The 19,345-nt window shown below is 36.6% G+C and overlaps 1 protein-coding gene across 17 annotated transcripts in view; it reads left to right on the forward strand.

The window, feature by feature from the left end:
* The window catches only part of LOC311598965 (putative selection and upkeep of intraepithelial T-cells protein 1 homolog), an 84,691-nt gene that overhangs the window by 31,996 nt on the left and 33,350 nt on the right, over positions 1–19,345 (forward strand). For 11 of the 17 annotated variants that reach the window (XM_084784596.1, XM_084784597.1, XM_084784604.1 and 8 more), the window contains 4 exons: positions 1,345–1,692; positions 2,145–2,426; positions 8,962–9,069; positions 15,458–15,565. In XM_084784596.1, the coding sequence (XP_084640722.1) occupies positions 1,446–1,692; positions 2,145–2,426; positions 8,962–9,069; positions 15,458–15,565 (745 nt within the window). In that variant the 5' untranslated portion in view covers positions 1,345–1,445. Of the gene's footprint in view, positions 1–1,344; positions 1,693–2,144; positions 2,427–8,961; positions 9,070–9,215; positions 12,527–15,457; positions 15,566–19,345 lie in introns of those variants that run through there. The other 6 variants (XM_084784607.1, XM_084784606.1, XM_084784594.1 and 3 more) reach the window with 4 other exon arrangements.

A 19,345-nucleotide genomic window follows, 5' to 3' on the forward strand; every position in this document is an offset into this window, starting at 1 on the left:
CCCATGACCCCAATTCTTCTCAAATCTATGTTTTATTCTATTACACACACACACACACACACACACACACACACACACACACACAAGTGCACCTTTCATATTCCATTTAGTGTTGCTCATATGTTTAGGTGTTTAATACTGACCACTTGAAAATTAATAAGCTATGAGGAGATTAGTTCATGGAGATACTGATTCTCATCTTATCTAGCAGCCATTAATTACTTGTAGCTCTTTATATAAGGTCTAGCCTTGTGAGATTTCCCCCCTCCCACATTACCATGTCATCCTGTGATGTCATAATGCTTGTACTGTTTAAGTGACCATATTGTTGAGGTTTTATGGGTGCACCTACACTGTCAAAAGAAAAAAGTTGTTTTCCTGGTCCTCTGGCTCTTACAATTTTATCACCCATATTCTGTGATGATCCATAGGCCGTGGGTTTAGAGATTATTTTGTAAACATATTAATTGGAGCTGTGCACCCCACAGTTAGGTATTTTCTGTATTTTTCTGAATTAAGAATTTCTACAGTGGTTTTTACATACCTTAAAAAGAATTTTTTTATAATAGATGAGAGCTACATTTACCTGTAGATATGAAAATATGTCTTAGAATGAAGTTAGACGTTATACTAGTTTGGAAAATAGCAGTAATAGGATTTCTCTCTTTTTCTTTTTTTTTTTTTGTTTTGTTTTGTTTTGTTTTTTGTTCTTTGCTTTGGTTTGGTTGGTTTTTGTTTGTTTGTGGTTTTTTAGTTTTCTGTTTTTGTTTTTGTTATTTTGGGAGGTTTGTTTGCTGTTTTGTTTTGTTCTGTTGAAACAGGGTGTCTCTATGTAATATTCTGGCTGTCCTGGGACTCACTTTGTAGGTCAGGTTGGCTTCAATTTCACCATTTGTCTCTGCCTCCTGAGTGTTGGCATTAAAGATCTGTGCCACCACACCTGGCTCAATCATAAGCTATTAAGAACAAATTTAAATATTCAGTGAATATGAATTTTTCAAAATGAAAGTTAATAATATTTCATGAAAGTCTGTGAAGCTTATAAAATCATATACAAAGGCTCAACTCATTTAAAGAATAATAATCTTAAAATCATGCAGAGAAAGAAGGAAATAAAATGAGAGAAGAGTCAACTACTAAGCTAATAGCAATTATCTTGGCAAGTCATTTAGCAGCAATAGGAATTATACACACTTATTAAGGGGAAGAATTTGATGAGCCACTACTGAAGTGTAAATTTATAATTTTTTCAGACATGCTGGAAAAATAATAACCAAAAGGGGGCAAGTTAGAGGACTACCTTAATTGCAGATCTCATGTTTTGTTTTTTGTTTCTCTTCCCAGAAGGATTCATAGTGACTGGATTAGAGGGACCAATCTTGGCTCCACTTGGTACAGCACTTGACCTCAGCTGTCAGCTGTCTCCACCACAAAATGCCCAGCACATGGAGATTCGCTGGTTCAGGTCCCACTATACACAGCCTATTCATCTATACAATGATGGCAAAGATCTGTTTGGAGAAATCATTCCCAAATATGTAGAGAGAACAGAACTCTTGAAGGATGGCATTAAAGAAGGAAAAGTGACTCTCAGGATCTATAATGTCAATCCTGATGATGATGGGCACTATCACTGCATCTTCAAAGATGGCCAGTTCTATGAAGAGCACATCACAGAGGTCAAGGTCACAGGTAATCTTAGATTCTTCTGAGAGTAATTTCTAAATTTGCACAGTGATTTACATATAAGAAAAATGCCCATTCATAAATTCTACAAGGAATGGAATCTTAGATGGGTTTGCTGAATTTAATAATCTAAAGGCTTAACTCAGTTGTTTAGATTTATTAAATAGCAAATATTTTGCCAAAAGAAAAGTTAAATTGGATAAAGAGGTCTTTTCTCACCAGAATTATTTAGATCAAGTTACTAATTGTATTATGACCTCTCCATCTTTCCATCTGGTGCCTTCTCCCTTAATTGATTTATTTTGTCATTGGGAGCCACATACACTTTTCAATATCATATCTACAGACACTGGAAATAACGTGGATGAGGAGTGGTTTTCTTCTTGTGTTATTTTTCTTATTCCATTTACTATATTCCATTTACTACAAACCATTGCTTCCTCTTTGTTTATGACCAGCTGGGAGTTCCCGGGTTCAGATTCTTGTTCATCCTCCTACTACAAAAGGTGTGACAGTGGAGTGTCACTCTGGAGGCTGGTTCCCAAGGCCTCTCATGGAATGGAGAGACAGCAGAGGAGAGGTAATTCCAGCTGCATCAAAAACCAGTTCACAGGATGGAGACAAACTGTTCAATATGGAGATAACCCTTCTCCTTAGAGACAGCTCCTTCAGGAATGTCACTTGTTGCCTTTGGAACCCTCTAACAGGCCAACAGGAAAGCACAAGCATTGTTCTACCAGGTGAAATTCATGGATTCATTCTTGAAATAATAACAATTTTATATAATTTAGAATGGAAACAAATCTCATGTGCTTTCTTCATTTGATTTCAGGCCATTACTTTTTCATTATTTTATTTATTATCTCATCTGTTGTCTAACTGATTTCACTTTGTTATATTAATTTCTTTCACCATTTTCCTAATATTGGAGGTTTTAATGTATAAAATTCTGTTTTGTTTTGTTCTAAGATAAGGTGTTTGATGTATGGCTACATTGATACTCCTTTCTTAAAATGTTTTATTAACATTATTCATTGTAAAAAAAACCACTAATGGCTGAGAAACACTTAAGAAACTATTCAACAACTTTGGTTATGGAGCAAAGATTAAAACATCTTTGAGATCTCAAAGCAGCCAGAATGGCTAAGGCAGAAAACAAACAAACAAACAAATAAACAAAAACAAAATGAAAAATGCTAGCATGGATATGGGATGAGGGGAATGGTTAATTATTGGTGGTAAAAATGCAAACTGGTAGATTCACTATAGAAATCAGTGTGAAGATTACTCGCAAAGCTAAAACCAGGTCTTATCACATTATCTACTTTTGGGTATATATATCAAAAACTTTGCATCTTATTATAGAGACACTTGCTCACTCAGGTTCATTATTGTTTTGCCCACAATACCCAGGAAATAGCTGGAAAAAACTAGATTTTTATCAACCGATGAATGCATATTGAAAATGAAATGTATTTACACAAAGGGAGGTTATTCAGCCACTAATAAAAATGAAACAAAGTTGCTTTTGTTACTAAGATTCTGTAGTAAAATTTAATGTCACATGTTATAATATTAGCCTATACTACCAACCACAAATCCTAATTACAGAGAAGTACACTTAATGGTGCTGATAAAAATGTAAACTGTTCTAAGCTTTATGGAAATAAATGTTTAGGTTTTAAAAGACTGCAGTAGGTGGATAGAGAGAGGGGACAATGGTTAAGAGTAATTGTAAGTCCTATAGAGGACCCGTATGCAGTTCCTAGAACCCACATTGTGGCTCACAACCATCTTTAATTCCATTTTTAGGGGTTTGAATACACAAGACATACATATGATGCATATATAATACACACACACACACACATATATATATGTATATGTGAACAAAGCAGTCATATGCATAAAATAAAATAAATATTTTAAATGTCCTTTAAAAACTTAGCCAGGCGGTGGTGGCGCACGCCTTTAATCCCAGCACTTGGGAGGCAGAGGCAAGCGGATCGCTGTGAGTTCGAGGCCAGCCTGGTCTACAAAGTGAGTCCAGGACAGCTAAGGCTACACAGAGAAACCCTGTCTCGAAAAACCAAAAAAAAAAAAAAAACTCTGCAAATGGAACTATCACATATGAGTTATAATACAAATATACCACTTATACATCTACAACAGAAGACTCTAGAACCGCATTTTTATTTTTTTATTTAAGTAATTTATTAAGAGTACATCTCAATTGTTATCCCTCACTTCTATCTTCCCATTCCCCCCTCCCTCTTTTATTCTATTCCCTTCCCCTAGGTCTATGACAGAAGGCGACCTTCTCCCCACCATATGATCACAGCCTATCAGGTCTCCTCCTGGTAGCCTGCTTGCTCTTCGTCTGAGTGCCACCAGGTCTCCCCACCAAGGAGAAGTGGTCAAATAGGGGGCATCAGAGTTCATGTCAAAGTCAGTCCCTGCTCTCCACACAACTGTGAAGAATGTGTTGTCCGTTGGCTAGATCTGGATAGGGGTTCTAGGTTTACTGCATGCATTGTCCTTGGTTAGTACAGTAGTTTAAGTAGACTCCCTAAGTCCAGATCCTCCAGCCTTAATTGTCTCCTTGTAGGTTTCTAGAACCCTCCAGATCCTTCTATTCCCTCATTCTCCCTTACCACTCTCACCTGGAGTCCTAATAGGAAGTGCCAGTATCTATCCCAATATCCTGCTAAGTGAAGACATTCTGGGGACATCACTGTTGGTCTAGTGACAATGAGTATGTACTATATGTATCTTTCTGGGTCTTGGTTTACTCACTCAGGGTGATCATTTCTACTTCCATCCATTTGCCTGAAATGTTCAGGATTTCCTTATTTTTAATAGCTGAGTAGTATTCCACAGTGTAAATGTACCACAGGTTCTTTATCCATTCTTCGACTGAGAGACATCTAAGTTGTTTCCAGGTTCTGGCTGTCACGAATAAGGCTGCTATGAACATGTTTGACCATATGTCCTTGTTGTGTGATGGAGCAACTTTTGGGTATATTCCAAGGAGTGGAATAACTGGGTCTTAAGAGAGCCCTATTGCCAGTTTTCTGAGAAAGTGCTAGATTGATTTCCAAAGTGGTTGTACAAGTTTGCATTCCCACCAGCAATAAAGGAGTGTTCCCCTTTCTCCCCATCCTCGCTAGTATGTGCTGTCAATTGAGTTTTTTATCTTAGCCATTTTGATGGGTGTAAGACAGAATCTCAGAGTCATTTCAAGTTGCATTTCTCTGATGACTAAGGATGCTGAGCATTTCTTTAAGTGTTTCTTAACCATTCAAAATTCCTCTGTTAAGAATTCCTTGTTTAGTTCTGAGTCCTATTTCTTAAATAGGTTATTTGGTTTGGTGGTGTTCAATTTATTGAGGTCTTTATATATTTTGGATATTAGTCAATTGTCAGATGTACGATTAGTGAAGATAGTTTCCCAGTCCGTAGGTTGTCGATTTGTTCTGTTTACAGTGTCTTCTGCCTTACAGAAGCGTCTCAGCCTCATGAGGTCCCATTTATTAATTGTTGACCTTAAGGCCTGGGCTTTTGGAGTTCTGTTCAGGAAGTTGTCTCCTATGCCAATGAGTTCTAGGCTCTTCCCCACTTTTTCTTTTGAGTGACTTAGTGTCTCTGGTTTTATGTTGAGGTCTTTAATCCACTTAGACTTGAGTTTTGTGCATGGTGATAAACATGGACCTACTTACATTTTTCTACATTTATACATCCAGTTAGACCAACACCAATTGTTGAAGATGCTATCCTTTTTTTGTCATTGAATAGATTGGGCTTTTTTGTCAAAATTCAAGTGCCCATATGTGTGTGGGTTTATTTCTGGGTCTTCAATTTGATTCTATTAGTCAATCAGCCTACTGTTATGACAGTACTGTGCTGATTTAATTACTGTTGCTCTATAGTTGAGATCAGGTATGGAAATTCCTCTGGAAGATCTTTTATCATACAGGATTGCTTTAGCTATTCTAGGTTTTTTGTTCCTCCATATGAAGTTGAGAATTGATCTTTCAATGTCTTTTAAAAATTATGTAGGTATTTTGATAGAGATTGCATTGAATCTGTAAATTGCTTTTGGTAAGATGGCCATTTTTTTATATTTTAGTAATTTCATTTGTTTTTTTTTTTCATTTTTTTCTTTTTATTAATTTATTCATATTACATCTCAATTGTTATCCCATCCCTTGTATCTTCCCATTCCTCCCTCCCTCCCGCTTTCCCCCTACTCCCCTCCCCATGACTGTGACTGAGGGAGAACTCCTCTCCCTGTATATGCTCATAGGGTATCAAGTCTCTTCTTGGTAGCCTGCTATCCTTCTTCTGAGTGCCACCAGGCCTCCTCATCCAGGGGACATGGTCAAATATGGGGGACCAGAGTTCATGTGAAAGTCAGTACCCACTCTCCACTCAACTGTGGAGAATGTCCAGTCCATTGACTATATCTGGATCAGGGTTTGATGTTTACTGCATATATAGTCCTTGGCTGGTGCCATAGTTTAAGCAGGACCCCTAGGCCCAAATCCACCTGTCATAATGTTCTTCTTGTAGGTTTCTAGGACCTTCTGGATCCTTCTATTTCTCCGTTCTCCCTTGCTTCTCTCACCTAAAGTCCCAATAGGACATCCTCCACTCTGTCCCACTTTCATGGTACATGCCCCTTGTGCTAGTGTCCAGGTATAAGTGAGTGTATACCATCCATGAGTCTTTCTACTTCTCAGTTAACTCACCACTCTGACTCAGAACATCCAAGAAATCAAGGACACAATGAAAAGAAGAAACCTGAGAATAATAGGCATTGAGGAAAGAGAAGACACCCAACTCCATGGCTAAGAGAGCCATTTTTACAATGTTAATTCTCCCTATCCATGAACAAGGGAGACCTTTTCATCTTCTGATGTCATCTTCAATCTCTTTCTTCAGATATTTGAATTTTTTTCAAACAAATCTTTCACTTGCTTGGTTAGAGTTACTCTTGGATACTTTATATTGCTTGTGACTATTGTGAAGGCTATAGTTTCTCTAATTTATTTCCATCAGGATTGTCATTTGTACACAGGAAGGCTACTGACTTTTTTAGTTAATTTTGTATCCAGCTACTTTGCTGAAGGTGTTTATCAGTTGTAGGAGTTCTCTGGTGAAATTTCGGGGGTCAATTATGTACACTATCATTTCATCTGCAAATGGGGATAATTTGACATCCTCCTTTCCTATTTGGTTCCCCTTGATCTCTTTTTGTTGTCTTATTGCTCTAACTAGAACTTCAAGAATTATATTGAAGAGATATGGAGAAAGTGGGCAGCCTTGTCTGATCCCTGATTTTAGAGGAATTTCCTTGAATGTTTCTCCATTTAATTTGATTTTGGCTATTGGCTTGTTATATATAGCCTTTACTATGTTTAGGTATGTGCTTTGTTTCCTTGATATACACCCTCAGCTCCCGCTGGGACAGCAGACACTGACACTATTTCTGTGTGGCCTACAGATCAGTCAGATTGGGAGAAAGAGCACAAGCATGGCACAGCATGCTTAGGCTGTGCTGGGCTTTGGATATTTTGTCCTCATGGTCACTGGCCCCTGGGACTTTATATGGACTGGTGGGGGGAGCACTGTCTGAGGTCAGACCTACCCTTTTTCCCAAGTTTTCCCTAAGCCAGTAGCTCCAGACTCTGATGCTTCACTGCCCACTGTTCATTCCCAGATATGAGTCTTTGATACATAGCTGCAGCCTACAGGAAGGTAGGGGTCCAGACTCTGGAGACTAAGCACCCATCCTCTGTGGATCAGTTGGATGGCCATAGGTTGGACCCACCTGTGCAGGTCCCTCTCACTGAGGACTCTCTAGGTCTTGCATTCTGTAGCCCCCAGGTGGGTCCCTAGTCTCTGTCTTGCAGATCAGATACCGTGTGTGTTCGGAATCACCATCTTGGATCTCCCCTCTAGAACTTCTTATATACCTGTATTTACTTACTCACTTATAATAGCTAAGTTGTGAACACAGAAGTGGGCAAGGAAATGTGGTATGTAATTTTATCTAACCATAAAAAAAGAATGAAATTGCATTATTTGCTGGAAAACATTACAATTATTGATTACATAAAGTGAAATAAGACAGACTCAGAAGAACAAGATCACATATTTGCTGTCACACACACACACACACACACACACACACACACACACGAATAAAGAAGAGAGAATGGGGAAGGGAAAGACTAAGACTGTTGAAAAGAATGATGAGTGCAGAATAAGGGTACTATAGAGCATGTAATTATGGAAATATCAAAAATTTTAAACTGAATCTAAATGCCATAAGTATATGGCAGTTTTAAAAAGAAATGAACTGCATCAATATGTAGTGCAAATACATCTGTAATAATTATATTTTCTTGATTAACTGTTCCCTTTATCAATATATGATATATTTTAATAGAAATAGAGAAATGCTCCTAAATTTTTCTTGAACCTATCTTGTCAAGTATAAGCATTCCTGCTGCCCTAGTTTGCTTCCTATGGCTGTGATAGACATAAAATTGGGATAAAAAGATTGAATTGGCTTACATTTACAGGTCACAGTCCATCATTAAGGGAAGTCAGGGTAAGAACTAGAATAGAAGTAGAAACAGGAACCATAAAGAAAAACTGATCACTAGATTGCTTTCCATAGCTTGATTACTTTGTTTTCTTATTCAACTCAGGACCAACTGCCCAGAATTGGCACTGCCCACCAGTTGAAGTTTTCCCACATCAATTATTACTCAAAAAAAGTCCCACAGATAAGTCTACATTCTAATCTGATGAAAGCACTTCCCCAGATAATATTCTTTCTTCCCAGATCACTGTATTTTGTTTCAAGTAGGCACAGAAATGAACTGGCAAACGTAACTTTTTATTGACTGTATGGACCCATACTTTTGTCATCATTCAGTGAGAGCATTGTGATGCATATGACCTGAGAGCTGAAGCCCTGATTTGAATCCGACTTTATATTAGTCCCCTAGGGACCCTGTGTCTGAGCTTTGAAGAGGAGAAAGGGCAGCTTGTCTTTGGCTTTTCTCTTTCAGTCAGGGAGTTCATACTAATTTATATCTATGCTACTTTTCACAAAGTTCCTATCTGCCTTTCCAAACTGGACTAAACTTACCATTCTAAGGTGATGGGATTCGAGAAGGTTTGGATGTGTCGTCCCTTAATAGGTTGGTCCAAACAGTCTGAATTTCCTAGGTAGTAAAATTTGTGATGTTTCTATTTCAGATGAAATGTTTTATTGGAATTATATTTGGAAGATGATTGTGGGTGTAGTTCTGACTATGATGACACTCTTCATCATAATGCCCTGTATTAAACTTCAAATCCTAGAAGGTAAGTAGGTTTTCAAAATGAAAAATGCAAAGTAGGCAAGGGAGTGGTAGCTAATGCTGTATGACATTACATTCAGAAGCTTATCTTCAAATATAAACTCATGGGTCATAAATGAGACATATATCTTCATCCATATCTCATTCTAGAAGACTTTGTGTTGCTGACGGAGCTGATGACAGTGCTCTTTGTGAAAGTCTGTGCTTCATTTGCCTTATTCAAGATGAAACTTCCCTTACCTGTGGTGACAGATGCAAAAAAAAAAAAAGCAAAACTTTTTAATCCTTAATATCCATCAATATTTCTACACCTTTCTTTCCAGGCTTTTCAGGATTCCAGTGGAATCACTGAAGGCATAAAATAAAGTCATAAACTGTGTATTACAGAAATGGCTCCAAAGTGTTCATTCAGTGCAATCCTTGGAAAACTGAACCTATAGGGAGGGGTATACCAGTTGGACTATCAGATGGTTTATTTCCCTATGGGGAAAATGTTATTCCTTTTCAACAGTGCTATACTAATAGGAGGTAGACTTGAAGGATAACAACAAAACTTAAAACACAAATATACAGCTGTTTAGTTTTAAAGGTGTGCTAACTTTGAAAGACAGATCACTTCATATACATCTATCTCTCCAGTGACTATTATTAAAGAATTCCCAATTCTCTTTTCACCACCAATAACTCCTCCTTCTGAAATGTTCCTTGAAACTGGAGTGGGGTTATTTAGGTGTTCTATTTAGGCCTAGAACTCTACAGTCGTAATCATTTTAGGGGCTATATTGAGGCCTCCTTAAATTTTTCCCATATGTACGTTAGCCATTATGGAAGGTTTGGGTGTCATCTTTTCTTTGTTTCTCTTCTACTCCTTTACTTCCTCTTTCATTTTCACATGCTCTTCTGCCCTGACTTCTAGTGTCTGTGGTAAAAACTGATCCTATTTTCCAAAACTGAGTCTGACCCACACAGCATAAAAGCACAGACTCACTACGTTTATTCTTGTTTATTGATCTCTGGCAAAAATAAACACATACTTAGCATGTCAACTTCTTGATAATACATACTTCTTTACAGAAATGGGTTTTTTGTTGTTTATTTTGTTCTCTTCATCATTGAATGCATTTTCTTCTTCAGAATTTCAGCTTCCTCTTGAAAGAGTTGTACTCAGAGACTTTTATAAGCAGATTTTTCCCATGCAGATCTCTTTCAATTAGTAAGTCTTTATCTTTGGTCCACCTTAAGCAGATAATATTACTCATCATATCTACAAAGTGCTTCTAGATTATTCTAAAAGAGGCAGAGTTGATTTAATAGTAGGAATCATCATATCATCATAAGATGTTAGTAGTTCCTAAGGTTTTGGTTCTGACAAACCTTATTCAAAAATCCTTATAATTAATAAGGTTCCTAATCTGTGTTGTATATACTTAATTAAATATTATTACTAAAGAATTATATATTACAACTATGATCATCAAAATTAATTATTAAATCTAAATCATACAGACACTAATAGTAGGAGAAATGACTTAATATAAGTTATACAAATACTCATAGCTTATACTCTACCTATTAAATTACACCATGTCTATAACTCCTTGGCAGAGGAATGGACACTACCTAGGGTAACAAACACATTGTGGAACACTTCCATGGAGAAAAGGAACAGCCAAATTATTTCACTATTATATCTACTAAAATATTTTAAAAGTTCTTTCGTTAATAAAGTCTTTATTTAGAATTTTCCTTTTGGACATTGTCACTCTTTCATTAACCCCTTTGACAACCCTCAATATATGACTGAGAATCTTCATGGGAAATATCCTAGCTTCTTCATGTTATTTGTTTGTTTGTTTGTTTTGCTGGGTTAGGAGAACCACTGACTTTAATTGTATGTGAGGTTATTTAATGAAGCATGGGAAACATAACACTGGCTTCATCACTGAAGAAGATGACTCACCTTTCTGCAACAACCACTAACATCCAGTAGCTCCTAGGGGAGAGATGAGGTCTCATAAGTCCCTTATACATTGATGATAGAATAATAACAGGCCCATCTTGCACAGAAAAGCATAGCTACAATGATTACATGAGCATAAAATCTATCTTGTGTCTAAAAGTCAGCATTTCAGTCACTATTCCAAATTCTCTTATTTTTAAATCCTTTCCATCAACAATTCCATTTCAGCAATATTTCTTGAATATTGGATGTGGTTATATAAGTGTTCTGTTTAGGCCTGACACCCAGCAATCACTTATTGTCCATATTTTGACCAGCTATGAGTCTCTATATTAACAATCACTCACTGACAACAAATTTTTCTTTCTCTGACCAAGAATGAGATCAGCACTAACATATTAGTTTAAACACAAATATTTTGAAGTTACTTTCACAACATCCCCACTTAGAAAATTACAGTTGTATGATTCTCACCTTGCCCCTGTGACCTCCTAATCCCTGAGATTCTGGCAGGTTTACAGTGCCAAGAATGACATACCAGAATCCAATCAGAGAGCAATTGGTTACCACCTTCACCACTACTTTACCAGTGGTCACATGTTACCTGGAAGATTGGTATTGTAGCCCATAGGTTTCTCGGATAAGTAAGATGATCAATGGCTTTTATCTCACAGCAGCCTGAAAAAGCAATTTCCCACAATAGGAAAGCTACCCAATGTTTAAGCTTCCAGTTTAATTTCAACTCATTTTTCCTCTATGTCTTGCAATGAAAGTGTGTGGCCTTTTCCGTAATAGTGTCACACTATCCCATTTTGGTGAGGAATCAAGAGCAATGGCTATAGTGTGTATAGTTTTGAGAGGCTCTGCCGCCTCTCTGAAAAGTAACATGTAGGGAGGTATCTTATATATGATACCTCATTTCCACCATCCTCCAATCAGCATACCAGCTAATATGTATTAACCTAGAGTATCTCTAACTACTACTTATAGATTATATGTGTTAAACTATTCCTTCTCTCTAAAGCTCTTGTCTCTATCTCACACACACACAAACACACACACACACACACACACACACACACACACACACACTTAAAACAACGTTTCAAGCTAGAATAGTCATATGAGAGAGAAAATATGGCATTTGTCTTTCTGCTCCTTTGTTACCATGTTCAGTATTTTTTCCAGTGACACCCATGTCCTACAAAACTCATATTTTTGCAGTTGAGGAAAAGTCCATAGTGTGTACGTGCCACATTTTAATTATCCATAATTATCTAGGCTGATCTATGTCTTAGGCATTATGACTAGAGAATCAGCAAATATGTACTTACAAGTATTTCTGTAGTAGACTATAGTCTTTTGGGTCTACACCCATGAATTGTAGAGCTGAGTCATATGGCAATTCTTTTAGTTTTCTGAGACAACTTCACACTAACTTTCTTTTTTTTACTTTTTTTATTAATTTATTCTTGTTACATCTTAATGGGTATCCCATCCCTTGTATCCTCCCATTCTTCCCTCTCTCCCATTTCCCCTTATTCCCCTCCCCTATGACTGTTCCTAAGGGGGATTACCTCCCCCTGTATATGCTCATAGGATATCAAGTCTCTTCTCGGTAACCTGCTGTCCTTCCTCTGAGTGCCACCATGTCTCCCCCTCCAGGGGACATGGTCAAATATGAGGCACCAGAGTACGTGAAAAAGTCATATCCCACTCTCCACTCAAGTGTGGAGACTATTCTGACCATTGGCTAGATCTGGGTAGGGGTTTAAAGCTTACTGCCTGTATTGTCCTTGGCTGATGCCTTAGTTTGAGCGGGACTGCAGCACACAACAAGAAATTTTGCTCAACCATGTTCATAGCAGCCTTATTCATAATAGCCAAATCATGGAAACAGCCTAAGTGTCCCTCCGTAGAAGATTTGATAAAGAAACTGTGGTACATATACACTATGGAATACTACTCAGCTATTAAAAACAAAGAATTCCTGAAATTTGTGGATAAATGGATTGAGCTAGAAATGATCATAATGAGTGAGTTAACCCAGAAGCAGAAAGACTCAAATGGTATATACTCACTTATATCTGCATACTAGCCCAAGGGACATGTCCCATGAAAGCCTTCACTTACCAGGAAACTGGGAGGACATCCTATTTGGACTCTAGTTGAGAGAAGCATGGGAGAATAGCAAAGTAGAAGGATCCAGAGGGTCCTAGAAGCCTACAAGTAGAACATTATGATAGGCACACTAACTTTCATAGTGGCTGTACACCTGTTTACATTCTGGCCAGCAGTAAATTAAGGGTCACTGTTTCTCAGCATCAATGTCATCATTTGTTGTAAAATCTCTTAATAATAGTCATACTTGCTGAGGAGATGTGAGGTCTCAGCACTGTTTTAATTTAATTATTTAGTGAAATGAATCATTCTTGAATCTCTGGAGTGATGCCACATTGATGTGATCTTAAATTCAATTTCCAAAACACTATTGATACTGTTGGCACCTGTAGTATCAAGAACCTACTGTAATATTTCCCTGGTGACTAAAAATGATGAATACCTTAAAAATATTTAGCATCCATTTGTATACTTCTTTTGATAACTGCCTATTCAGTGATATAATCCACTTTTCAAAATTTTAGATGTTCTATTTATATTATGTATATGAGTGTTTTGCTTGCATATATGAATACACATCATGGGCATACCTGGTGGCCATGGAGGTCAGAAGAGGACATCGGATAAATTAGAACTATAATAACAGATGGTTGCAAGTGATCATGTGAGTTCTAGGAACCAATCCTGGTCCTCTGTAAGAGCAACAAGTGTATTTCACAACTTGGTCATCTCTCTGGGCCACCATAATTCATTTTTATTAGATTGTTAGGTATTTTGAGTTTCTGATTTTTGTGGTTCTGGTTGTTGTTTACAAATTCCAAATATTAATCTTCTGTTGAGTTCATAGCTGGAGGAGATTTTCATCCATTCTCTTGGATTGCCGTACTGAATGGAGAGTTTTAATTTCCTAGGTCCATTTGGTGATTGATTATATCCTGAGTAGCCAACACACTTAAGAGACTTAAGAGTTAAGACCAGTACCAGATAATGTAAGATAACCTTATATTTCAAATCGTTCAGGAACAAGGACCTTGTAAACCATGCCATATTGTGATTCTAGGAGAAGAAAAAGCCAAAAGCAAATAATAAACATGGAGGACTAAAGGGAGTAAAGAGGTTTTTTGCTTTTTTAATGTAGTATAGGACAAGAGGAGAGCAGGACAGGGCTGAGGTAGGTGCCCTGCTCCAAGAACCTGATATGGTTCTTTGTTTGTGCTTTTGGCTGGTTGGTTGGTTGGTTTTGCTTTGTTTTGTTTTGTTTTTTTAAGACAAATCAGATCTGAAAAGTGACTGACCTGATTTTGGCTCTCTTCCTGACTCATATTGTTTCTCCATTGCTGGGAGTTCCTCTGTAAGGCAGTCCTGTTCTATTGCCAGGTCATTCTTTGGTTGTTAAGATTACTGATGCTTTCCTGAGACTATGTTCAGTGGTTTCACTGATGGAATCTCAGAACCGGTCATATCTGTGCAAATCCCTTTTGAATTCAGTTGAGAATATTAGCCTTATCTTTATGCAGCTCCTGCCAATGTCCTGAATATTACTTGAATCTGTGTAAAGATTCCTTTCACCAGATCTTCAATTCAAAAAATACTACTCAGACCTAATTCAGGGTTTCTTTTTATGATTTCACAATGTTTTGTTTACTTATTTCATTGTATAGTTCTGTCTCATTTAGCCTGGTCTACCTAGGTCTTGAGCTACTTAAACCACTATGATAGACAAAGGTCTTTTGGAAATGGTTGTGTACTTCTTATTTATTGATTGCTATTGGCAAGATTCCTGTGCAAAGTAGAGAATGTTTTACTGTTGTCTACCTAGGTATGGCCTTATTGTCCAGCTGTTGAGAGTATACAGCACCCTTCAGCTCACTTTTTAATATTTTTCCCAGTTTACTTCCTGGAGCGCCTGGCTGACTGTGCCTGAATGACACCCACCATTTCATATTCTCTTGATGGCATTTTAATATCCAAAGATCATTGAGTCTCTGGCAATTCAAAGCTATTTAGAATTATCCTAGTTCCAGCATATTTCAGACTCAGACATACTCCTCTGCCTAATTAACTTACTAATGGATGGGTGAAAGACAAACTTTATTTGTCTTTCCTAAATATGCTTGTCCTCAATCTGAGACCTAAAGATACCTGCATTTTTGTTCCTATAACCAACAGTTCTGTGATCTTTTACCTCTTGGTCCCAGCACGGTTTGAAATGCACACAGAGATGATATTCAAATGTAGACCTTGCCTTTTTTTCTTAATTCAAAGTTCCTACCAACCAATAACAAGTAATTTTTACACTCCATTTCTTTAGGTTGTGCCTGCAATTGCAGTTCTCCTTGGGTGGCAGCCATGTTGCTAATAATTCCTTCAATTGCTGTATTCATAATACTCACCTTCTATTTGTCTATAAAAGAGAGAGGTATGTGATTTTAAAAGATGAAATCTTTCTATGAATCTCTCCTTTTCCAAATGCCCAATCCCTTGGAACACTCATCACACTACTTAATAAATTAGTTCAATCACTCCATATCTTTAGGCTAAAGGAGATAATAATTTATAGACCTTAAATGTCTTAGGTCAGGGATCTCTTTTTATAATTGGTGTCAAAAAAACAAAATTATACACTTCTACACAGAACTTCTCAATTTAATGATGGACATAAACACCCAGAATAAGTTCTTCTTCCCTTCGGTTGTTTTTGAGAAGGAAATTGAAACTGTAAGAAGAGACTTGATACCCTATGAACATATACAGGGGGAGTTAATCCCCCTCAGGAACAGTCATAGGGGAGGGGAATAAGGGGAAAATGGGAGGGAGGGAAGAATGGGAGGATACAAGGGATGGGATAACCATTGAGATGTAACAAGAATAAATTAATAAAGGAGAAAAAAAGAAAGTTTGTGGCTAGCAAATGTAACATATTTCAAATGCTTCCTCTACTCTACCTTTAATTAGCAAAATAAAGTAAACAACTAAAAATGAATACAACTATATATTAAAGGCCACAATTCAGATGTCTGAAATTAGAGTTTTTTGTTTATTTATTAATTTATGTTAAGTTAGCATATATTTTATTAAATATAATCATGGCATTTTTCAACAAAGTGCGTTTTAGTAGATTCCTCTTCCTCATCTCCCCCACCCTTTTGCTTCTTTGTAACATTTCCAACATCTTTGTCCCTTTCATGCTATACAAGTTCCTTTGCCTTCTCTCCGCCTATCCTCAGCATCTATCTTTTCCTCTTTTATTAATCTCACATTTTTATGAAATATTATTTTATTTTTTACATATACAGTTATATTATTACACATATATACAACAAACTACTTACATCAAAAAGAACCATGAAACAATCAGGAATTATGTAAATGTTACACTTTTAGTGTTTTGTCTATTTGTATTTGTCTTTCATATCTTGGTGTGTCTGAAATTCTGAATGTAAATCAATATCTATCACATCTCATCATTATCAACTTAAAACATCTATCTAGACCTAAAAACATCTTAACCCCTAAACAATTAAGCATAATTGTAAAACTAAACAATCTGGTCTTCAACCCCATCAGAGACTTTAGAAGGAATAAAATTAATTACCTGAGTGTACAGGGGACACAGGTTAGCAGCTTCCCAAGAGAGAAGAGGACAGAGATAATTTGCTACCTGAGCAGTCATCCAAAGCGCTCTATAACTTTGGAGCATAATCTTCACCCTACTGGACCAATATATCTGACATACGTATTTGTGAGGCAGGAACTGTTGAGTACTTGTTTACTCTGTCTTGACAGAGTTTGGCCTTCAAATCTGACTGATTCCAGTCAGACTCTACTTAATTTCTTTTAGGCAGAAATTTTCCCAGTGTTTGTTTGCCACATTTGAAGCCGTCTCCATAAGGAGGTTCTTGGATGCTCATCATCCTCTTTGAGGTAGGCTGGGTGTTGCCAAGAGTTAACCTGTCTCACTGTCAATGAGTCTTTAAAGTAACAGACACACAGGTGCATGCATACATATGTATGTATGTACATGTATACATACAGAATTTTTAAAAATTTAAGTGTAAACTTTGTATCTGTCAAACAATTATATATATATATATATATATATATATATATATATATATATATATATATATATATATATACACACACACATAAAAAATATAAAAGTTTAAAAACAGTCAGGTGGTGGTGGTGGATACTTTAATCCCATCACTCAGGAGGCAGAAGTAGAGGCAGGTATATTTTGGAATTCAAAGCCAACCTGGTTTAGAGAATGAGTTACAGGACATCCAGAGCTACACATAGAAAACCTATCTCAAAAAAAAAAAAAACAGAAACAGAAAAAAAGAAACAAAACTCAAAAACAGAAAAAAAACTGCTTTATGGATTAGAAGCATTATGTCTGGTATGGTAGTGCTAATCTTTAGCCTCAGCACTAGGAAGGAAGAGACAGGGGATCCCTGTGAGTTCTGGCATAACCTGGTCTACATATGGAATTTCAGGCCAGTCAGGGCTCAGTAGGGAGACCCTGTCTTAAAAGAGATTTAGGGCAGTTGGGCAACGGTGGTGCACACCTTTAATGCCAGCACTCGGGTTTTTATTATTTTAGAGGAGATTTTTAAATTGATTTTCTTTTATGGATTGAAGGCACAAATAGCCTAAATAAAATTAAGTTGAAAAAGAAAAATTTGCAATTATCATACACTGTGATCTGTTATATCAACAAATATGTAAACGTTAGCAGGCTACCAAGAAGAGACTTGATACCCTATGAGCATATACAGGAGGAGGAAGTCCCCCTCAGTCACAGTCATAGGGGAGGAGAGTAAGGGGAAAATGGGATGGAGGGAGGAATGGGAGGATACAAAGGATGGGATAACCATTGAGATGTAATATGAATAGATTAATAAAAATAGCATGCCAAAAAAACAAAAAATAAAATAATAAGTAATAAATAAAAATTTAAAAAACAAATATGTAAACCTTTAAGACATCATGATATGTCCCTTGGATGGAGACGCCTGGTGACACTCAGAGGAAGGATAATAGGTCACCAAGGAGAGACTTGATACCCTATGAACGTATACAGGGGGAGGAGGTCCCCCTCAGTCACAGACATAGGGGAAGGGAGTAGGGGGGAAGCGGGAGGAAGGGAGGAATGGGAGGATACAAGGGATGGGCTAATAACTGAGATGTAATATGAATAGATTAATAAAAAAAGACATCATGATAAACAAGTTAGTCATAAAAAGACAAATATTCTACCATTCCACTTATATCAAGCACTTCTGGTAGTCCACACTATGCAGATATAAAATCAAGCTGTGGTTGGTGGAGTTACAAGTAGGGCTAATTGTTTGACAGATACACAGTTTACACGTAGGAGATTTTTTAAAATTCTGGAAATAGTACCAGTGGTTATATGAAAATGTAAACACATTCACTATTCAAATGGAGAAGTTAAAATGGCTAGCATAGTAAAAAGTATGTATATCTATATTACCATAATAACAAATAAATTTAGTGTTAATCTCATTTTAAAAATTAAAAGAAGTCACTGAGTGCTGGAAAAGAATTTAAGAAAAAATATTAACAAATAATTTGAATGTAGAACATTTCTCTCAGTTTTTACACAAAAGCTAAGATTAAGCATCTATTATCTTTTCTACTATTTTTATAAAAGAATTTACATTGATGAAACATGGCCCTAAGTGGTTGATATGAATATTGCATACTAACATTATATATAATACTACCATGGACATGAGCATACAAATGTTTCTTCTAGGCCCTAATTTAATTCTTCAGAGGTGTATACTAAGAAGTGGGGCTTCAGTATCTTATGATATCTCTGTGTGAACACATTTAATAAATTGTTGTTCCATTTTCCACAGTATTCATTTTACATTCCCACTAATAATATCTAAGATTTCCAGAATCTTATGTCCCTGCCATCACTGATTATTTCCTTTTTTTACACTCAGATTTCCAAATGGGCAATAACACATTACAGTGTTTTCCCTAGTGATATTGAGCCTATTTGTATGCATATTGCCCATTCATATATCTTTTTTGAAGAAAGTTTATCAGTCATTTTTTTCATATTTAGGTAGTGCTGTTTGTTTTGACTGTTGAGTGTCAAAAATTTTATGTTTAATCAATTGCTGTTAATCTTTGTTACACCTTACTTAAATTGCCTTTT

Source organism: Acomys minous, assembly GCF_964271855.1.
Source record: "Acomys minous genome assembly, chromosome: 6".
Classification (NCBI taxonomy): Eukaryota; Metazoa; Chordata; class Mammalia; order Rodentia; family Muridae; genus Acomys; species Acomys minous.